The 24,512-nt window shown below is 33.6% G+C and overlaps 1 protein-coding gene across 3 annotated transcripts in view; it reads right to left on the bottom strand.

Moving 5' to 3' along the window:
• Positions 1-24,512, bottom strand: part of TAF4B (TATA-box binding protein associated factor 4b) — a 112,736-nt gene that overhangs the window by 38,382 nt on the left and 49,842 nt on the right. For 2 of the 3 annotated variants that reach the window (XM_016160093.2, XM_016160094.2), the window contains exons 10-12: positions 13,628-13,797; positions 10,127-10,257; positions 5,086-5,211 (exon numbers count right to left, since the gene is read on the bottom strand). In XM_016160093.2, the coding sequence (XP_016015579.1) occupies positions 5,086-5,211; positions 10,127-10,257; positions 13,628-13,797 (427 nt within the window). Of the gene's footprint in view, positions 1-5,085; positions 5,212-10,126; positions 10,258-13,627; positions 13,798-24,272; positions 24,303-24,512 lie in introns of all 3 variants that reach the window. The other variant, XM_036229923.1, reaches the window with a different exon arrangement.

Here is a 24,512-nt window from a genome sequence, read left to right as displayed (position 1 = left end):
TGATTCAGTTTAAAGTTCTAAAAATGAACAATCTTACAGGATTGCTATTAAGAAGAGAGCAACCTTCCACTTGCAATGCTATGATGGAACAAAGTATAAGGAACTTTATTTTTGAAACCATTATTATTTGTCCACTGAAATATATGCTTGGGATAGGTGCATCCTTTTCATTCTAACAAAGCTATCTAACTCCTTAGAAATCGGAATGTTTGTTCTGTGAAATGCAACATCAGCTAATTAAAGACAGCTAACAAAATAAAAGCTAAAAGTATTCTCCTATTTCCCTAAGTTTACCTAATAGGTTTACTGGTTTGTCAGTATTTTTGTTAAAGAAAAATAGAAAAAACTTTATATTTGAGTACTTTCTAATTTTAAACACATTAGCTAAATACCTACCTAAGATTCTACCTAAAACTACTGATTTTTTCCCCCATTTTTCCCCTAATCTACTAAAACTTCACTTAAGTCCAAATTAAGACCAAGTCCTTTATTATTCCACCTATATTAGGAGAGAATGGGTACATGTACATATGTATTTATATAAAAATGTGTGCATATGCATATGCATGTATATATAATTTTTCATTCCATATAAACTGGGTATACTGGGTATCCAGTCTTTGTCAATCAATATTTATTGATTATCCACAGTACAAATTCTACTGTGTATCACTGTTCTAGGCCTTGAACATGCAGAAATGAAATAACAAGACTAAGTCTCTGCTTTCAAGTAACTTAATATTTTAAGAAAAGAAAGACAATTTTATAAAAATTAAATGTACTTAAGACATATAATACCTTTATGATAGGGAAAAATAAAAAAATTACTGACAGTGCTAAAAAGCTATAAAAAAATAAATATGATAATGTGATAGAAAGGGAGAGAGAAGAGTGTGGGGGGGGGGCGGTATTTCTTTAGGTAGGATGGGAGGGAAGACATCTGTGAGGAGTGACATTTGAGTAGAGATTTGAATGTCAAGAAGAAGGCAGCCATGCAAAGATCTGGGGGAAGAACACTCCAAGCAGAAGGCACAGTAATTGCCAAAACTTAAAATGGAAACATGCTTGGCATGCCTGAAAGAAAAAAAGCCTGTGTGGTTAGAACATAGAAAAAAGTTGAGGGAGATAAGGTTAAAGACCATGTGTTGCCTTGTAGGCCATGATAAGGAGTTGGGGTTCAATTCTAGTTATCAGAACAAGTAAGTTACTAGAGAGTTTGGAGCACAGAAGTGAGATGTCACTGACATGACCCTTTTGAAAGATCAGTCTGGCTGCTATGTATGGTAGGGATTCAAGGCACACAGAGCAATAAGGAGACTATTCTAAAACAACTACTGTGAATATAAGACTAGGAAAAAGATGAGGGCATCTTGGACTAGTGTCATAGCAGAGAAGACGATAAGTGATTAGATTTGAAATATATTTTAGAGGTAGAGTCAACCAGGTTCACTGATGGATTGGATATAAGGTATGAAGTAAAGAGGAAAATCAAGAATGACTCCTAGGATTCTGTCCTAAGAAACTAGGAGGATAATTCCAACTTTCTGAGAGGAAAAAGATGGAAGAAGATTTAGGGAAAGGAAACTCAATTTTCAGTTTTAGATGCCTAATTAGTAGTCTAATATCCTAAGGTGCGGGGGTGGGGGGCGGTGGACACAAGCTTGGCACAATCAAAGAAAAGTCAGTGTGACTGGAGCAGAGTGAGTAAAGGGAGTGATATGAGACAAACTCAGAGAGGGACGGGGTGCCAGATCATGCAAGGCCTTTAAAAATTTGGTGTGAAGTTTGTGTTTTATTTTAGTGCAAAGAGAAGAAATCACTGAAGGCTTTTAAACAAAAGAGACATACATGGCTTGTTATAAAAACATTATCCTAAAGATAGTATGAAAAATGGATTATAGAAGAAAAAGAAGATCAATTAGAAAACATTATATAAGAGTCCCTGTGAAAGATAACTTAGACTAACATGGTGACAATGGTAATGAAGAGAAGATGGATACATTTGAGAAATAGAATAGGAATAGATTGAGGAGAGAAAAAGGAGTTAAAGATGACTTCTAGGTTTTTTTGTTGTTGTTTTTTGTTTTTGGCTTGAACTGGGTGAATCAATGTGTCATTTACTGAGTTAAGGTATTTTGAATGGGGAAGAAAATTTGGAGTTCTTTTGGACACATTAAATTTGAGATGTCTATTGGCCAACTGAATGGAGATTTCAAGAAGGCAGTTACTATAATGAGTCTAATTCCATAATATAGACTGTGTTAGGAATATAAATTTACAAGGGAATGCAGACAAAGAAGAAGGCCTAGGAGAAAATCCTGGTACACTCCAATATTTTGAAGTCTGGTAGAGGAGAAAGAGCCAAGAGAGAGTGAGAACAAATATAATATATCCAATAACTAAACAAGTACTTAATAGTTTGTGACCTTGTTTACAGCATAGTAATTGGAAATAAAATACCAATAAACTACTTCATTACACTGGCTGTGTGCTTGCTTATAATACTTGAGGGCTCAAGAAAGAGCATCTTCTCCTCTCCTAGCTGTCTTCCCATTGCAGGAAGGGTTGGCATGGGGACTGAGACAGTGGGACAGTGGGAAGCTGCAGTGACATGGTTGTGGTGCCCCACAACCTTGTGGGTGATTGGGGCACATAAAGGTATAGACCAGTAGCCAAGAATGCAGGGTGATGAGGGGTTGGGGAGGCTCACCAAGACATGGCCTGTGGGCATAGAGGCCAATTACATGGACAATGAAATGAGGGCAGGGGTAACAGTAGTAGTAGACAGAAAAATCAGCCAGCGTAACTGTTTGGGAGATTAGTTACATTGATCAAATAAGTAAATTGAGAATATAAGTAAATATATTAAGGATAATGAAACCAAGTTTCTGACTATGGAGAAAGTATTTATAAACATGGAAAACTTAAGGCTAGAAAGAACTCTAAGATATTGATTAGAGTTGTAGGTATCCATATAAATGCATGGTTTTACAATATATACACACAGATAAAGAAATACAGATGTATGTTTGCATATATACACACGTGTACATATGGACATACTATATATATTTCCTAGATTTGTCCACTGAGAGAGCCTATATTTAATGACACCCCATTAGCAATGAGCACACTGTATACTCTAATCCTGGTTTCTGGATATCATCCTCAACCAAAAAGATGCAGGGTTCCTTGGAGAAATGGCTGATTCCAGGACTGGAAAGGAAGAGTAAAAGCTGGGCCTAAAATATCTTGTGCCAGAAAGTGAGAACATGCTCACAAAATGACAGCAACATGACTAATGGACAGAAGTGCCAGCTGGAAGGGTCTCCCACTCAGGAGCAATTAGAACATAAAAAATAAATAATGATAGTAATGGATTACAATCTGTTGAATCTAATAGAAATCCATGAGCCCATACTGATATAAATGCATGCATGCATGCATGCGTGGATAAGAGAAAAAGGAATGCTCGTCCATATGGTAGAGGGCTAATAAATGTAGAAGAGATTAGGAGAATAAGGAACCACCATCTGACAACCATCATGGAGGTGGCTGATCCAGGGAGACATCATCTATGGATGCTAAAATTGATACACAGAGGTTCAATGAGAATGGGATATACTGGTATATATAATCTTAGAATACCTTCCTATGAAAAATTCATCAATTACAATGGGTAAAACAGAGAGAATTAGTAGGCACTCACTCAACCAGATTATCAAGGCTACCTTTTGATTAACTGAGAAGAATGAAGCATCTTTTCTATCTATTCCTGCCAAGAATGCATGATCTAAGTAAGTCATGAGGAAATATCCGATGAATAAAGGCTGAGAGTCACCCTACAGAAGGTAAGGTCTATACTTTTGAAACCTGTCAAAGACACAAAAGAAAAAGAAAGACTGAGAAAATCTGCTGAAGGAGTCTGAAGAGATGACAAGTGAACGTAACACATATTCTTGAAAGGGAAAGGGACCATGAAGGAAAAGGAGACAGAGAGCTAAGACAGCTGGTGAAATCTGAACGGGGTCTGTGGACTGGTAGAGTTAAATTGTTCACGTCTTGACTTGGAGGTTTATACAAAAGAATGTCCTCGTTTTCCCAAATACATACTAGAATGTTTAGGAGTGGTGGACATCATGTCTGAAACTTGCTTTCAAAAGGTACAGAAAAAGACTAATTGGAGATGATAGTTGTACAACCTTACGCATATACAAAAAAACCTCTGAATTGAAAGGAGAATAAAAGAGTGATAATGTGTGTGTGTATCTAGAAAGGGTGGAGAAGAAGCAATGTTGTAAAATGTTAAAAATGAGAAATCTGAAAAGATGACAGTTTTTGTATAGTTCCGGTAACTTTTCTGTAAGCATGATACAATTTCAAAATAAATTAGTTTCTAAAAAATGATTGGCATATGATTAGAAACAAATACTCTAAAAGGGGAGGCTGCCAATAACACTAGAAATTAGAAGTAAGGTGTTTAAAACACAAAATAAGACTAATGCTCAACCTTTAAGGCTGCGTGCAAAGGCCCTAGGCCTACAAAGACATGTGGAACAACAAAACACAAACTTTAATGGAATTAGCTTTCACTCCATCTGGCACTAAGAGTCCAGGAAAATGTTTAAATAAATGAGAAAAGAAATAGCCTCACTTGTTCTCTCTTTTACTCTCTCTAACCCATTTCTGGCATCCCATATTTTGTTCCATATAATCTTAATTACTCTTATATTTACTCATACCCTTGCCTGTCCACTTTCCAAAATTTCCTCTTTCAACTTCAACTTCACACATATCAAATCATATCTGTAAAAACACCATGAACATTTTACAAAAGATTTTTACTTGGGAGAGTGGAAGGTAAGATGCTAGGTACACAGATATTGAGAGTAAGGAGACAAAAGAGTATGTCTCATTAAACTAGCTGAAAGCCACTGTCCTATACCATCCTGGCTATGAGAGATTTTATTAGTAATTTTATTCTAAGAAATCCTTCAGAGAAATCTAAAGACAGTCAAGCAATGATAAAGCCAGTTTTGACCTCCTTGCCAGGTCACATTCACTTATAAATCAGTAGGAACTTACCTTGGCTGCCTTAAGTAACATTTCTCTTTCTTCTAAATCCTTTCTCTGCTTCTCCAATTGATCCAGCTTTTCAAGAAATTTGAGCTGTGACCTGGTATCACTAGACAGGATGTAATTTTCACTTGTCTGGAAAAAAAAAAAAGGAAGAAAGTCTTATGATGATCTTAGGCAATGCATTCTACAATAGGTACTGTTATAACTCAACTAAAGTCAGTAACACCAACATACACAGGGAGCTAAATTTTCAGGAGGTAATATTTTGATTTCTGTTAAAGTTAACAAGAAAAAGAAATTTAACCATCTTTAAAATTTAAGTGGTGATTAAGTATTTAAATTTCAAAGCTTTCCTAGTAAGTCAAGCAGATCCTAACTAGTAAGTCAAGCAGATCCTAAGAACAGGAAGTGGAAAGCAAAAAGTGTAGCATTCGTCTATAATCTAAATCTTTTTAGCTAAATTACTATCCATGTGAGCAGACCTTAATATGATTAATTAAATCTTAGGCCTGTTAAAGACAAAAAAACAATAACAATCATTTCACTGAAAAATATAACAGTTATCTCCCTTATTTCTACTGTTAGATTGGTCTAACCTTGTCGAGTGAATATAACTTCTATCAAAATAACAACATAAAATAAGATGGCAAACATCAAGATCCTAAACCCTGTTTCAAGGATTCCCTTAAACAACGAACTTAGGCAGAAAGAAATTAAGTATAGAATTTATAAATGAAAGCCATAATAAAGAAGTATAATTAGTCTTAATTGTTCTATAAAATGATAAAATCAACATTAATCCATTTATTCTGATATTCTAGAGTATTTGTGCTTTCCAACCTAAATATTTTTTCATTTTCTTCATCTGATACAACCACCTATTTTTCCTCTCTAATATATATGTGTGTATGCATGCGGTAGGGGGGTAAGTGTGTAGGGCAATCTTCCCAATCAATATTTACAACATCCTGCCATCTCCTCATCTCAGTAATTCAGACATCCAAGCTATCAGAGAGGAACTGAAGGAGACTGTATAATTGAAAAACGAAATGTTTTTAAACATTAAGTCCAAGAGTCAGTGCCTGGCTTGGAGATCATGGGTATAGCTCTACTCCCATCTTTGTATTATCCCATGCTTATAACTGATTCAATTAACTGGGACTGAGGGATTTCATATGCCTAAGATTCTTTTTAAATTAAACTTTTATTGTTGGTATTTAACTAGATCAAAAGAGTATTACATAGTATAACGAACAAGGATGTATTAGTGCTACTTATTTTATTTCATGTGTAATGCAAAAAGAATTCTCAAATGCTTTTAAAGTTAAATAATATAAGATAGAATATGGAATACATTATAGGCCAACCATTGAGGTACAAACATAATAACCAGTGGTTTCTTAAATACTTCATCTTTACCATTTTTGTCTTCAGATATACTGGAGACAGTTTACTGGCAGGATTTAATTTTTAAAAGACAACAAACACTAAATTAAAAAGGGGCACAGACTTTCTAAACTTTGACCCAATCTCATTCCCATGCTAAGATTCCTTCTCTTTTTCCCAGCTCTGACAGCCTCTGGCTTAACGAATGCAGCATTCTTCTTTTACTCTTCCAAGAACTAAACAAATGAGTGCTTCCCCAGTGCCTTCTGAGTTTCCAATTTTATTTAAACAACAGTAACCCCAATCTTAGCATGTTCTTTCCTGTCTATGCAGCTGGCCTAACTGAAGGCTTCATGCACCACAGAGTACTGTGGTTTAGCAATGAAAATATAAGAACCTAGACCAAATGATAACACCATCAAGTGAATCTCATCTCAAGAAAGCACTACAATCCCTTTCAACTGGAAAACATGGAAGATTCTCCACAACCAATGACATGCAGAAGACTATACTATATCTTCAGTGGGAAAACATCTGGCAGAAAGATCAAGAGCTTTGTACCATATGTGTCACTTTCTACTTTACTGAAATCTCAGTTTATGGACTGTGATTAACGAGAGAATTTTATCTAACTGGGTGAAAGATTATCAAAAGTAGGTGGAAATCAAATGGAAAATGATGATGGGATTTTGCTTTTAATCAAAGCACTCACTTTTGTAAAATTCACAGAGTAAAATTTCCCACACTGTACAGATGAAAATAAATTCTATAAGGAATGAAGTGAAATATAAAGACAGGGCTAAATCTGTGACACAAAAATTATTACAAAGTCTACAAAACACAATTTTGAAGTAGATCCAAATATAACTAAATGATTATTATTTCTGTTTAGAGGATGATAATGTAGCTGCCTTGCTATAAGTACAAATTCAGACAGTGCCATTACCTGTATTAAGGAATAAGTGTGGGGAAAGGTGGGAAGGAGAAAATCATCAGGATAGGCATTGTACAAGACAGAGGTGAGGAAGTGTTAGCTTTAAGCTATGTTATTCAGAGAGGTTCCAGGTAGGGTAGTAGATACTATGCATTTTGCGTGGGGTAACTAAATCCTTGGAACATATGCTGCTGACATACAATGGATAAAATGCCATCTAAAGGCTATATACAATAGAGCTTTGGATAGCATTCAGAATAGTAAATATTACCTAGAAAAATTCTATTCCATACTAAATTGTATATGTTACATTTTGTAAAGAAATTGCCCATCGTAAAGGAAAGTACACAATGTATCTCTGAAATATAAGGGTGATTGAGGTGGGAATAGGGGAAAACTCAGGTTTAAAAAATTATGACTCTTTTAAAAGTTATAGTAAAAAGCCAAAAAGGAAGGCTTAATTCCTCCATATTCCCAAACTGAAGGTAAGGGGTTATCAATTCAAATTAGATTATTATAAACTTAGGATGTTCATTATAATTCCTAGGGTAACTGCTAAGAAAATATCTTTAAAAAAATACACAAAAGGGAATGAGAAGAGAATCAAAACAGTATACAACCACAACATAAAATCAATTAAACAAAAAAAGACAGTATATAGAGTAAATGAGGGACCAAAAAAAAAAAAAAAAGGCTCTAAGGCATGCAGAAAAATAGTAAAATAGTTCTTCCTTATCAGTAATTACTTTAAAGATAAATGGATTAAACTTCCCAATCAAAAGATAGAGACTGGCAGAATGATCCAATTAATGCTGCCCACATGAGATAAAAACACATAAGTAGGTTGAAAATGAAACGATGAAAAAAGATATTCTGTGCAAATAATAAGCAAAATAAAGCAGGGGTGGCTATTCTAATATCAGGCAAGAGAGATTTTAAGTCAAAATGGTTAAGAGTGATCGAGAACATTATATGTTGACAGAAGAGTCAATTCTAAAGAAGATATAACAAGAAGATATACAAAGAGCACTCAGACAGGAGGTTCAAATGTATGAAGAGCCCTCAAATATATGAAGCAAACTTTGACAGAACTAAGAAGAGAAAGAGGCAGTTCTACAATAATAGCTGAAGACCTCAATGTTCCACTTTTAATAATGGACAGAATACCTAGATAGAAGATCAACAAGGAAACAGAGAACTTAACACTTAACACTTAAACCAACTAGATCTAACAGACATATGAACACTCCACCCAGCAACAATAGAATATATGTTCTTCTCAAGTGCACATAGAACATTCTCCCAGACAGAGCACAAGGTCACAAAACAGGCCTCAATAAATTAAAAATGACTGAATCATACAAAGAATCTTCTGATCACAATGAAATGAAGCTAGAAATCAATAATAGAAGGAAAACTGGAAACTTAACAAATGTGGAAATTAAACAACATACTCTCAAATAATCAGTCAAAACAATCTTGACAGCAATTAGGAAATACTTAGATCTAGATAAATGAAAGCAAAACATACGATGTACCAAAACTTAGAGTATTCAGTGAAGGTAGTGCTCAGCAGGAAATGTATAGCAGTAAATGCCTATATTTAAAAAGAAAGATCTCAAATCAGTAACTTACTTCATACCTTAAGGAACTAAAATAAAAAATGAAAAGTGGGATCATTACTACTGACCTTACAGAAATAAGAATTATAAGAGAATACTATGAATAATCATATGCCAACAAATTAAGATAACCTAGAATGGAGAAGTTCTAGAAACACACACAAAGAAATACTGATATTGGTTTTTCCTGATGATCACATATTTTTACGTCAGTCCAGCAAAGTCTCACAAAGGTTTATCCAAGTGAGGAACTCGGCAACTATAAACAGCCCTTCTAAAATTCTAAATGAAGCAGAAAGGCAGAAAAAGAAAAGAAAAGAAAACAATGATTCCTCCAGAGAACTTACTAGTGGTATGACAGCTGATATAGCACTGGATTCCTTATATCCTATGGCCAGGACACCATGACAATGACCATTTTTGCACACTCAAAACTTCATAAGGTTACCTACATACTATGTTATAAAAATCTAGCTATGAACATTTCTTGATATTGGGGAGAAGGCTGTCATTTTTCTTTTTCATCCCTCATCACCCAATAAATTCACTCTCCCCTCAAACTATAATTCAAATAAATCAAGTGCTTTCATCTTTATGACAAGTGATCTGCTTCACACCACTAGGGTATTCTTGCATTTAATTTTTTTTATAAAAATTTATTGACGATAATTTTATGACAATAATGACTACACTAGTATTAGCATTCAATGCATTCATTTAACTTATTTAAAGGAACATGAGTACTAGCAGAACACAGATCACTGAAGAGAACACAACTATCTGATATTCCATTCTAACATATCCTTCCCAATCAAAAGCTTTAGGAGGAGAAGCCTAAGGCAGAACAGATGTATGTTTCAATCTACACTGACACAGAAGCTTTGGATACCTTTTTAAACTCTATTTTATTTGTCATGTAAGTGTATCCAAATAAGGCAAATTAGGAATGAGACTGATTTTCTACCAACATGAAATATGTCTCAACCATTTTCTTTAAATATGTACTTAGAATATGAATCCTAACAAAACCAGCAAACAAACAAAACTACCTGAACACTATAAAGAGGAGAGAGAAGAGTCTCACTTCTTTAATGATCTCCTTTACCTTGTAAGTTGTCATTCGATGTTGAGCAATTGCTGTCAGTTTTTCTAGAAGGCCTCGTAATCGCTCCTGTGTTGCATGGGAGATCAAGTTCACAGCATCAGAGTTAAGTTCCGTAATGTCATGCTTTTTACCTGTGGAAGCAGAGAAAATCCATTACGTGTTTTAGTGGAGGCTGATAATTGAAATAATTAGCACAGCAGGTATTCTGTTCCCCCTGGAAGTCATACCCATTATGAATAAAGGTTTGGAGATTATGATTTTCCTGGTAAAGTCACAACTTCAAAGATCTTAGACATTATATTAATAAAACCTAGCCTGAAGCCTCAGAAAATATAGACATTGTTTCACTTAGCCTCTAGAATCATTCTCTTTGCAAGGTCATTTATAGGACAAAGTTAATAAGAACACAAATCAAGTCTAGCGTTCAGGGAGAAAAATGGTAACTGCAGAAATCAGTGCCACATTCTGTTAATTTTAGTAATTAAAAATATAGAAAATTACATTTTGTCCTATTTGACACTGTTAACAATTTATGACATTTATTTCAATGAATTCAGACTGTCAGTTTCTGTTAATGCCTCACCTAAAAGACATACCTATACTCCAATCATGCTTATTTTGCACTAACTCATTCTGATAAATTGACTTGGTAATTAAATTACAAGTTGAAATGGGTTCAAAGCTTCGTTATTTCACCCGTCCATTTGAATAACTTCTTTTTCACTATATATCCTTCCATAAACAAACTAAACTTCTATTCTTCCTTTAGCTAGCTAGGATGAAACTTTCGGGAAAACAATTTGGACCACATACCCAAAGGCAAAATTTCATTTATAAATCAACCTTATAACTATTTAAATAGTAATTCTCCAGCTCAGTGAAACCACCTGTATCAACAGAGACCTAAATCTAAAGATATAGGCAATTAGGAAGTCTAATTTAAATAAGCTTTTAATAGTGCTGTTGTGTTTGTTTTTAACATACGCAGATACACAGAAATTTAAAAAATATCACCGTTTCTGCACGTCATCTAAAATGTATTCTTATATACTCATCAAAGTGTGAAAGAGTACATCAGAAATAAACTTAAATAAAAGCCAACAAATCTTAAATAAATTCTTGACACTATTCCATAATAACTACTAAACATTAATTCAAAATGCAGGCTACAATAAACTGGACAGGAGGAAGATATAAAATTATCCAACTTCAAAGCTAAACTTTCAATATATAGTTCATTAGTTTCTAGCAAAACTGAATTCATTGCCAATTTTAGATTCATGAAAGGAAAACAAACTACAAAGTCAAATCTACTTTAATAAAACTAACATAAACAAATAGTGGGGGCCTTCTACAGAAGGGATAGAACAATTTCAAAACTATCCGATGATTAAAATTACAACTAAACACAGGGTAGGTAGGGAATGACAGTTGCTTAAATTAAAGAAACTGAACAGTTACAAATATTTAGTGTTTTGCTGGGAGACTCTGAAAATAATTTCATATGTATGTATAAAATAGATAATTCATTCTATGTAAAAGACTATATTTTTAAAATATTAGAAATCAACAAGGCTAGGATTTGCAAACAATTCTAGGGCTTAGTGAACAATCAAATGTTCTAAGATCTTCACAAAACTGACAATAGAACATGGCAAAGTTATAAAGTTAAATACCGTAAGAAAACTTCTCACTTTTAAATAAAACACCCACTTTAACAAAATCAACATGACTGATCAACGAGATCTAGTTGGTGCTTGCAAGCTTCTTATGTGATTTTACAGAATGTCTGTGTAATGTAGGTAATTAGCAAAAAAAGGCAGAACACTGGCATGTTTATTCTCCTAACATATTCAAGTAGAAAAAAATTCCTCTAAAAAATTTTGTAAAGATGAAATTTTACTATATATGGAAAACGTTCCTAGAAATACATAACTCCATTCACTCTATAGTCTTTTTTTTTTTAAGTGTAGATAATTTAGAAGTAAGAAGTTTTGCAATTTCCCATGATAGTAAATGACTAGTTCATGCTTCATTATTAAGAAATGAAAACACAATTGCTGGATCTAGAATTCTCCTTGAAAGCAGTCTACAAACTAAATCTAGTATCTTTCAGGGTATTACTTTTGATAGAAATAGTCTTGCCTACTTATTTACATACAGTCTATGCTGCTTTTGCACTGTAACTGCAGAGTTCAGTGGTTGTGACACAGACTACATGGCCCACAAAGCGGCAAATATCTACTAACTAGTCCTTTGCGAAAAACTGCCAATCCCTGTCCTAAATAGTCAAAAATGCTCTTTCAATGCTAAAAAATTTTGTATCATATAATCAAGGTTTAAATCATGCTAGAAATAAAATTTGTAAGGGAGAGGCCAGGGAATTGACAATCTATTTCTACTCTACCAAAGCTGCAGGTTACAAAGAATTCAAATAAATACCAGGAAATTTCCCAAGGTGTCACAGGAAGTTATAGTGCCTAGGCTTGTTCCAACATTAAGAAACTAGATCTTGTACAGTACAAAATACATATGCGAAAAAGAAAACAGAAAAGAGAGAGAAAGAGAGAGGGGAGAGAGAGGAGAGAGAAGTCAAACAAAACACAAGCAAACATTTTACAATCAGCTCTTCTGAATCCCTACCCTTTTGGACATCTTGTAAATTCTAGCTTTTCATGATCGAAGAAAGATAATATATACCCAACTTAGAGATAAAAAAGTAGTAATTTGTATAGCATATAGTAGGTGCTCAAATATTTCTTTATTGAGTAGTTTATAAAGAAAACTTAAAATATGTAATAGTAATGTACTTTGCAGTCCTTAAATATACCATGGGTATACCAAAAATCAGAAACCTTCACATTTTTGTTAGACCTTCAATATAAAATGTAAAGGCTCTTACTCAAAGGTCACTAGTACTGGTCCCCAAATTTGACATGGGTGAAAGAGGAAAGCTAATTTCCAGTAAGGCCCAAGGTCAGGACAAGAAATGAGATACCTCACACAATAATATCTCACCAATCTGTCTCTTTTTTTCCGTTAATTTAGGGAGAGTGTGGTCTGTCACATTACTGTGAGTTTGGTATTAACAACAACGAAAAGCTGTTTGGCTCCAGAATAATACTGGTATGTTCTCTTTCATTTCCTTTCACATACTGCAGGACCCTAATATTTTATTTCAGTTCTTTTAATGAAAGAGTGGGTTTAACTTTCAGGGCTGAGATATATTCATATAAAAACATACACATCTCCTATTAAGAAATATCAATAAAATATTAACTTGTTTTTAACCCAGAAACCACTGTTTATATATGACTTACGTTAATAGTTTTTAAAATAAAATACCTTTCTGTAATTACTATGACATCTTATTTATTTCCAGAGCCTTATGTAAGCCTTAGAGTTCCAGGATGATAACCAAAGCTACTTCTTTTAATAACATTTTCCATGGGATGAATAGTCTCATTAGATCAATAGTCATAAGTTTGCATTTGCACTTACCAATGTCCAAAATTCTTTTTTGTAGAGCTCCAATGAAAAGAAATGGTTCATCTTTACATGATTGAATGAGCGTGCCAACCAATTCAGAGTTTGTTGCTAAGATGCAAGCATTTTCTTCATTGAGGCTGACCCCTGCCATGGAAGTTACATCATTGATATCATCTTCATCTCTAATAGAAAACAAAGATATAGCTTTTTGGTGGTGGTGGTAGTGCTTATGAATGATTTGAGAGCAAAAATTATAGATCTCTCCTTATAACTAAAGACATAACTTTATTCAATTGATTCCAAATGAGCAGAATTGAAGAATGGCTATCTTTCCCTGTAAGCCTTTAACTAGTTTTTCTTCTAACCCCTGTGTGTACATTTAATATCAGAAAAATAAATCAGAAGCAACTTTGTCTTCTAGTGCCCAACTCCTTCTCTCAGTTTAGTAAATGAGATATACCAAGAAGGATTTGGAACTATACTATGTTATCCACAAATCCCCTGCCATGAAAGACACAGAAATGAAAACAGACTTCTTTGTTTTCATCCAAGACGATTAAAAGCCCTTCAGATTTCCCCAGTGCACTACACTGTTCCACTGAGGGGTAGCAGAAATTACCCAGTCATAAAAGATCCATACCCATATAAAGGGACTTGAGAAGCAGCTTTATTGACTAGCTATTCTGAAACCAAATGGTTAAAACTAGTTTTGCTTTTCTGTTTCAGACTTTTGGTGTGCTCCATCTGTACCCATTGAATTCATTAAACCACGTCCTTGAGCAAATGGCTACAAAGAGCCTATATATCACATATAAAATTAAACACACACATTTACAAAAGACATACATGTAAAACGTAAAATATTTGAGCTCCTTATCTTGTACCAGCAAGATTAAATAGTTGTTTTTATCTAGCAGAATTAGCTATAGTAGTAAGATGAGTATAAATGTTTAAGGGGCAGGGAAGAAGGGGAGAAGGAGAGGGGGAGAGGGGGGCCGGGGGAGAGGAAGAAGAGAGAGAGAGAGAGAGAGCGCGCGAGAGCAGAAACATGAAAATTTCTTCAAGGCGCCTTTATCACCTTTATAATAAGCACATTACTGATCATTACGTACATAACAATGTAAACTTACATAAACATGATTATATAAAAAGATGTTGTTTCTCTTTATTGCATGGGCCAAATGGTATACCATGTGGTCTCATGTCAATAGATTTACACTAGGACAATGCATTTGTGCACAGAAAAAGGAAATAAATTACAATTGTTAAGTACTCAAGAAATGAAGGCCTCTGGTGGTTCAACTTTAAAAGAGAGCACACTGGGGTAGGAAAGAGTTCCTACTTAAAATGTATATGAGATGTAAACTAAAGAAGGTAAAGTGATAGACACAGCAGTTGAAAATAAAAAAAAATGGTCATAATCAAAACAGTGTATTTAAAAGTTCAACATTAAAAGGTATGTTTTTGCAATGGCAAAAAAAAAAAAAAGTAAAGCAATTTATATCTCAAACCAACAAATGAAATATTCAATATAAAGAAACTATATGAATATGGTTGGACACCACCTTATCAAATGTCATAGAGGTATTGTCAGAAGTATGAGATGCTGAGAATGGTTTTAAAAAGCAATTTGCCACCTATGTAAATAAAATAATATGTCCAGAAACATCTATACACCTAAAGTCTAAATGTATAAAGATGATCCAAGATCTAAGTGAAAAAGTATTTTAAGAGGTGTGAATAACAAGTATTTTTTAAAAACCAAGTATCAAGGGAATTAAAAGACAAGCCACAGACTGGGAGAAAATATTTGTAAAAACCACATCTGATAAAGGACTATTATTATCCAAAATATACAAAGAATTCTTAAAACCCAAAAGTAAGAAAACAAACAACCTAATTAAAAACCGGACCAAAAACCTGAACAGAAACCTCAACAAATAATGTAGATATATAGATGCCAATAAGGATTTCAAAAAAGGATCCACATCTTATGTCATCAGGGAAATGCAAATTAAAATGAGGTAACACTACACACCTATTAAATGGCCAAAATTCTGAACAATGACAACACCAAATGCTGGTGAGGATGTGGAGCAACAGTAATTTTTATTCATTGCTGGAGGGAAGGCAAAATGGTATAGCCACTTTGAAAGACAGTTTGGCAGTTTATTATAAAACTAAATGAATGTACTCTTACCATACGATTCAGCAATTGCACTCCTTGCTATTTACCTAAAGGAGCGGAATATGTACTTCCACATAAAAACTTGTGCATGAATGTTTGTAGCGGCTCACTCATAACTGCTAAAATGTTGAAACAATCAAGATGTCCTTCAGTAAGTAAATGGATAAACTGCGGTACACCCAAACAATTAAATACGATTCAGCGCTAAAAAAATTTGAGCTATCACACCATGAAAGGGCATGGAGGCAACAAATGCACATTACTAAGTGAAGGAAGCCAATTTGAAAGGGTATATAATGGTAATTTCAACTATATGAAACTCTGGAAAAGGCAAAACTACAGAGACAGTGGCTGCTAAAGAGTTAAAGGGGAGGAAGGAAGAGATGAATAGGTAGAGCCCAGAGTATTTTTAGGGCAGTGGAACTACTCTGTGTGATACTATAATGGTAGATACATATCATTATACATTTGTCAAAACCCACAGAAGGTACAACACTATGAGTGAATTGTAATATGAATTACGGACTTTAGGTGATAATGATGTGTCAGTGTAAGTTCATCAATTATAACAAATAGACTACTCTCACTGGAGATGTTGATAATGAGGGATTCTCTACATTTGATTTTACTGTGAACCTAAAACTGCTCTAATAAACAAAGTCTATTTTAAAAAATGACCAAGTACACTTCAATGAAAAGCCAGTTCACTCCAAAACAGAATCCTAACCAGTTACTTAATATCTTTGGGACTCAAATTCTTCCCCTGAAAAACCAATTAACTTAGAGTAGGTGCTTTCTAAGGTCCCCCTCAGTCACTCCAAAGAACGAGGCAGCTCTTTGATCTGATAGAGAACAATCACCAAGGTTTACTGTAAAGTGAAGGGGGAAAAAAAAGAAAACGATGTGCAGAACACACAGCACCTTAAAAAAATTACACAACACACATACACACATGGAAAGATACATGAGAAATTCCCCTTTGGAAAGTGAAATAGAGAAGCAGAGATAGGAATAAGGCTTATCCCATATTATACTCCTTTCTACCTTTTGAATTTTGTACTGTGTACATGGATTACCTAACAAAATGATTAGAGATATTAAAAAAAATAAGTAAACATTTAGAGCAAGAAAACTGGAGATAGAAAATAAGATGAAGTTTAGACATATAACCTCATTCTTCCCTTAAAAATAAAATCAGAATCATTTAAGTTATAGACACATGGCTTTTATACACATGCATATAACATTGAATGTTTATAATTTCAGATGTGTGTCAGGGTACACAGGCTCTGTACACTGCACCTTGCATTCACAAGAGGGTTCCTGCATAGTCCCTGTTAAGATCTCACACATAGGCTGCAGAGAGCAATTCCAGGCCTACTTACTACCAGTTTCTAGCATAGTACTAGAATGGAATAGAATTCATCAATGAGGAGACAGTCCCATGTCTTTTTAGAATTTTCTTGCAGCCCTCGTCTACAAATAAGCAGAGAACTAACCACCCAATAAGATCTGTTCTTGCCTGTCTTCCCTCTGCCTATCTGGCCCCAAGCTGAACACACTCCCTCTAGTACAGCTGCCAGTTGCTATGGTTACAGAGGGCAGCTGGAGTAGAGGAAGACCCCTCTTGAGAAAAGAGGAAAAGGTGCCACAATAAACAGCACCCAAGCCATTTAAAACTTCCTCTAAGAAAACAGACTGACTGAAGGAAAGTAAAGACAACACAGTGTTGTAACAGCATTATCAATAAGGCTAAGACAGTAATAAAGGCATTGATGTTGAGGCTTATTTGTGATTGTGGTTTGGTTTTAATTTTAAAAGAAAAGAAAGTGAGAATCTCCGAATCATGTCTTCAAGTCTTCTGGTCTAATGTGGTGCCTGCCTTTTGATGAAGGCTCTGTTAAAAACAATCTGTTTTATTTTTAAAGACATACAAAAAAGAAATTGGCTTCCAACTTAGATTCCGTGAGGCGTAATAGGGTACTATACCAAAAGTAAAGAAGTATTACCCAATTATCATTGTCTTGCATTCTGGCTTCTGCAACTGATGAAATTTTTTAGCTTTTGATAAAGTTAACCAGTTTGTGCCTGCCTCTAAAGATTTATAATATCACCCAACTACTAATTCTTCTAAAGTAGAGTGAATCACATCACTTTCCTATTTAAAACCTTCCATTTTCCCAGGAATTCAACCTAATATTCAAGGCCTTCCAGATAATGGCCTTAGCTTAGCCCTCCCTCTTCTCTCCCACTATTCACTATCGAATAGCTGGCCTTTGCTTAGGCTATTTATTCTCTTCCTGTTACAGTCTTCAACAACTCTTGCTGTATTATCTTTCAGCTGTCAAAGCCTTATTGATAGCCCAGGCCTACCTCAAATGTCTACTTTAGAAATGCTAGTTTAATTCGTGTTTATACTTTTAAAGTATTTGTCCAATTGCTAAACCTTTTGAACTTCTGAGAGCAAGTTTTGTCTCTGTTATGGTGGGTCTTACTCTGTCTTCACTCTAATAACCTATGTAAACTCCAACCAGAATAATTTTATTGATATTAATCATGTTAATGCATATCATTCCTCAGAGTAGTGTATAAATGGTACTTAAATAGTTGAGCAATTTCTTTGTGTTCAGAACAGTATGCTGTTTATTATAATGTATTGGCAAGCAGAAGAATGCAGGTAAAAACGATGAGGGCTGAAGCAAACTGCCTACTATGGAATCCAGACTTAGAATTTATGTGAAATAAAACAAATCGATTAGACCTGCGTCTTCAGTTAAGTGGGGGATGTTACAGTCCCTATATCTTAGACAGAGGATTGAATAAAGTAATTCATACCGTGGAAAAATTATCTTTATAAAGAGCACTTACAAATATCTAGGGAAAAGGCCAACAATCCAATGGAAAAATAGGCAAAGCATAAGAATCTTTAGTTAACAGAAAATTTAAAATGACTTAAATATATGACATTCTACCTCACTTATAAGAGAAATATAAGATATGATTTTTCACCTGTTAGATTCGCAAATTTTTTCAAGTTTACTAGAACATGTGAAAATATACTACCTTAAGCATTGTTGGTCAGAGTATAATTCGTTAACACAACCTCCATGAAATGCTGTTTGACATTATCTGACAATTTAAAATGAATAAGCTGTTTTTCCTAGAAATAATGTAAAAAGATAGTAATTGCAGCTTTGTTTCCCTTGTACAAAACACTGGAAACAACCTAATGCCCGTCATTATGTAATTGTTAAAAATACCAAATCACAATGAATATATACTGACTTTATATAATCTCCAAGATTAAATACTACTAAGTTGTAAAAACCAAAATGTAAAACATATGAATTGTATACTACCATCTGTGTTGAAAAGGTTTTATCTAGAAAGATACAAAATCAATTGCTAACAGTGGCTGGCTATAAGATGGGTCTGGCTGGATAGCAGAGGGAAAAAGAAGCAAGGGAGAACCTTATTTTTCCACATATATCCTTTTGTACCCTTTTGAATTGTATGCAAAGTAATATGTATTACCTAGTCAAATAAGTAAGTTGCTCTAAAAAAATATATACAAAAAATATTTATTCTTAAAAGATCAAGTTGTTTCCTTAGATTACTAATCTCTGGTAAAGAAGTTCGGCTTCAATATATATATTTTTTACCACTCTCGGATATAACCTCTCTATTTAACCCCAGCCAGTATGTAAACTCACACAACACCATGTTTATTCCTCCAGCTCTATACCTATTTTAAAGTTATTTTTCTCATGGGAAAGTCTCTTTGTCTTTCTTATTAACTCAAATGAAACACAGTATATTGCAGCATTTCTCAAACTGTTGTGATGTTTAGGAACCACTTAAAAGTATATCTCACAATCAAATACACACACACAGCACCCACGATTCTCATTCAGTGGGTCTATGATGCAGACCAGAAACCTGGAGTTTTTTTAACAAACACACTTAGGTGACTGTGATGGACTACACGGGCTAGAAAAAATAATGAGATAAGAAAATTAAGAGTACCAATTCTACAGTTAAAGAGATCAAGTTTCAGTCCCTGTTCTGACAATTTTTAAAAGGATAATCGTGCACAAGTCTCTTCCCAACTCTATTCATCAATCTCTTTATCTGCAAAAGGGAAGTGAAAACTGTACCTATTATGTGATTTTGAATAAAAACTGTATTAGAAACTAAAAGATGAGTATTTATTCATTGAAAACTAATAAAACAATTACATGCTAACATAAATATCATTCTTATGAAAACTAACAATACCAAAACTAAAACATAAAAGAATGGCAATGTTTTCTATTTTTGCAAATCTCTTTAAAAATCCATTGGTCCTCTTCATATCGGATGGATCTTTTACTGATACATGGTTTTGTGACATCATGTTTTGGTAATATGGAAAATATTGGTTCACTGAGTTATATGGATCTTCCAATTTTGACTCATTATACATATGAATCTAAACTCACATGTCAATATCTGCACCAATCTAATAAGAAAGTTTAAGTCTGGGAAGTTGTTAAGCTCATGGTAATAAATATGAGTTACCCAAATTTTATTTTTCTTGAAAAGCTCATACCTTATCACTAGCAAAAAATACTATCTGTTGTTTTCCCTGAAGTTACACTCACTTTTTTATTTTCAATAAAATGCCTTTCAAATTCTCAAGTTTAAGTAACCATAGTTTGTCAGTTGTTCTTTGTTCTTTCAAGTAAAAATGGTGCTCCATGAAAAAAGTGGTTAGTTCAGCTCACAACTGCAACATAAGCACAAGTACTTGAAGCAACCATGATACTTTGGCATGCTGGGGAGAGCTTTAAGAGCTTATGCAAACTTCCCATTTTGTCACATATAATATTAAAAAGGTGTGTACTGAAGGATAGAGACTTCATAAAATAATGTGTATTGCTTCATTAAATACATTTTTTAAAAACTAGCCACTTTTCTTTTTGTTTTCTGTGAATGTGTGAGAGTAAAGAATAAATGGCTACAAGTATGGCTTGGTGACCCTGCACTGGTCAATGTTAAGGTGCCGGCTGTTTTACCATTATGGCTTTTAAACCATCAATGCAAATAATATACTGAAAAGGGCAAAGAACCATATTATTATGAAAAATTTTTTGGCTTGAAAATCCCCTGAAAGAATCTCAGTCTCAAAATTTTCTATAGACCACATTTTGAGACCTGATGATCTATACTTGCAGTACTAAACCTATATTGACTATCAAGAGATACCACTGTAAAAATACAAATTTTTGCCCAGGTCTAGTCTCCAGAGATTTCATTCTGGATGAGCCTCACAATCAAGGATTTTAACAAGTTCCCTGGGTAATTCTGAAATTGTTGATCTATATAATACTAGTAAATATTTATAAACTGTTTCAAAAGTACCTAGCATGCCTTTCCTATATTTGCATATTCTTAAATGAATAATTAATCCTGTTAGGAAAATTTTACTATAAATCATACCACAGCACTATCACTGCCTCTTTGCTTTGATTGTTCTTGAGGATGCCCATGACATAAAAAAAGGTATGCCCTGTCTCTTGTCCACCTAACTTCAACATTTGCTTTATGGTGTATCTACCGCCGTTTCTCCTTCCCAGCCCATTCTTCATAGAAGTGCAAAAACATTTTTTTCCTAAATAACATTTTACTATGATAAAATCTGGCTAATAACTGTGCAAGATGTCACAATCTCATCTCCCAGTTTTCATTGCTGTAATTTTTCTGTAAGAAATGTTAAGAACTTATTTTCTAACAAGATGTGGCATAAGGCAACTCTACCAAGAAGACTTTTTTGATGAATTTTAACTCTAGGTTTAGAATTAATCCGGGCACAGCTCATATGGATGCTTCTTCCTGTCTCTCCTTTGTCTTTACAAGATGAGAGTGTTTTTTGTCACCAGAGACTTTTCTCTTTAAGTCCCTGCTCTGGAATGATTTAACCACATATATCACATCATATACTTTATAATCGATATGTATTATTGATACACTTGTACATATAAGGAAAAATAGACTCAATAAATATATAACAAAGTAATGAATTAAATAAGAAGCAAGGTAGAACACATTTAATCAACACCAGAGAATCTGATTCCTGTAATATGAAAAAATGGACATTAAAGTTGGTGGAATAATATCTATGAAAATAGCATGTACCCTTGTTCTGTATATTTTTTATTTTCTAAAAGCAGCTTTTAAAGAAAAAAATTTTGATCACACTAAACTCCTAGCTGTTAAAATACCTTCACTAACAGAATATATATTATATACATTTTATTATTTCTCTCTAAAATATAAGGACTCTTAAAAAAACTATAAAGCCTTATCACATCTTCAAAAAAATGACAATGATGTTTTATTACTATTAAATAGCCAATCAGTTTAAGTAGGGCTAACTATATGAACATGCAGAAGTACTATAATATGTCATTTCTGAGTCTGAAATATGAAGAATAAACATGAATCTCTGGCACTCTCTGGTGGTTAAAAACTATATAGCTTTCCTTACTCATCCCAAGTATACTGACAAGCGGAATAGAAAATACGATTTTCTTAGTGGGAAGTCCTGAATAACAATTTTTTTTTGGTTAAACAGGTAGTTTTGAAAAAGTAGGCAGATACCACCTGCTACTAAACCTCATCCTAATGCCATATGCTAATATTTCTTATTTAACAAAAGAGTCAACATCAAGGGTCTATTTTAAGCTTCATTTCAACAATAACTAAAGTGATATTGATATTAATATCCAAGAAAGCAAATTAAAAAAAAGGCATCGCCATTCAAAGATATGCATAAAACCAGGTATGACTCAAATTACTAAAAAGTACTATACAAAATTAAAAACTCTATCTTAGTGCAAAAAAGTTAATTAAGATTATAGGTACTCTTTTTCAAAATTCATTATTTCAACAAAATGTCTATTATGAACCAGGTATTGTTCTAAATATTATACAACAGTAAACCAAAATTATAAATTCTCAGAGAGATTCAAAAATTAGAAAACACAAGGAACACTAAACAAATGAATAAGGATAATTGTAGATAAGTGCTTTAAGACAGTGGATGTGATTGAAGAAGCCACTTTACATTGATTGGCCAAACAAAGACTCTCTAAAAAGATAACTCAGACTTCTAGACTGAATTAAGAAGGATTGAGCCATATGAATACTGGGGGACAGAGAGTCCAGGGAATAGCACAACTAAAAAATGTATAGTAGGAACATGATTAGTGTATTTGAAGAACAGAAAGACAGTAAACAAGGAGTCCAGGTCCCTAAAACCATGAACCCATTATAGCTGTAATGGTCTGCCTACTTTCAGTTTTCTTGAACATTAAGTAATCTTTTATCTTTCTCATGCTACTGTTTTTCAGTTTAACTGTTATCTACAACCTTACTTAATTCTAACAACTATAATTATGGTTCAAGATGGTTCACACCATAAAGAAGTCAATTCTTTCCCAAATTAACATAATCACATAAGCTCAATGCAAAATTTTCACAGAATTGCTCTGCCATGTCTAAAATCCACGTCCTATAGAAAAATAAGTCAAATCAAGACACCTTTGATAAAAAAGGAATTTAAAAAACACTATCAGATATGAAAACAAATAATGAAGGTATAAATTAGAACATAAAAATATTAACAGAAATAAAACAGACACAGCATTAAAATAAATTTTAGAAATGCAGCCTTGTATAAATAAGAATTTACTATAAGATACAGGTGGCATTTCAAATCAGAAAGGTAAGAATGATGAATTCTTCAGTAACTACTTTTGAGATGAGCAATCCAATTGGGAAAAAGTTAATTTCTGCTTCAGACATTTACAAAGATAAAATCAAGAATTACTGAAAATGAAAAAGTACATGTGCATATATGAGGTGTATATGTATAGATATCTTGAAAGAAAATATAGAATCACATCATTATGAGCTTAGAATAGGGAAGGATTTCTTAGAATAAGGTAAAATTCAAAATCCATATAGGAAAAGAGTGAAATCTAATACTGTGACTTAAAAATCTTCATATAACAAAAGACACTGAAAATAAAGTTACACATTAAACAAAAGATGAAGAGAAAAATATTTATGACATACACAACAAATAATTACTCTCCTATACATATATACGTATGTATGTATATAAATCTAGAAAGCAATAAGCACTCAACAGACAAATGAGCAAAAGCAATAAGCTAGAAATTTCCCAAAGAAAATACCAAGAGTGACACTTTTCTTCAGGCAGTAAATACACCAGATTTACTGAGAAGAAATTACATGGCATTATAACTGGACCAGCATAAGACAGTTTCATTCTAGCGCTGGGTGCACAGTTGTCAAAAGCGTGTCAGTAAAAATAAGCAATGAGCACATAGACTGCCCTAAAGGCAAATGCCTGTGGCTAGTACTAGTTCTTGAGTCTCTGTTAAAGTGGAGAAATTTTACCTGAGACTTCTGATTAATAAGTCAGGTTCCCTGGAACAAGACAAAAGTGATCTCAAGTCAATAGTCATCCCAGGTTCTACAGTCCTAAATCCTCTCTGGAGTAAAGCAAACTTAATTTGGGTCATCAAGTTTAATCAGATCTATCCAGTCAATAAGGTTTTAAACTCAATAATTATATTTTTCACTTCTCAATGTCCTATTTGGTTCTTTTACAATTTTTTTAAATTCATTTCTTAGTTA

The sequence above is a fragment of the Rousettus aegyptiacus genome, unplaced genomic scaffold (assembly GCF_014176215.1).
Source record: "Rousettus aegyptiacus isolate mRouAeg1 unplaced genomic scaffold, mRouAeg1.p scaffold_m13_p_12, whole genome shotgun sequence".
In the NCBI taxonomy this organism is placed as follows: domain Eukaryota; kingdom Metazoa; phylum Chordata; class Mammalia; order Chiroptera; family Pteropodidae; genus Rousettus; species Rousettus aegyptiacus.
This window is presented reverse-complemented; position numbering and strand designations above follow the sequence as displayed.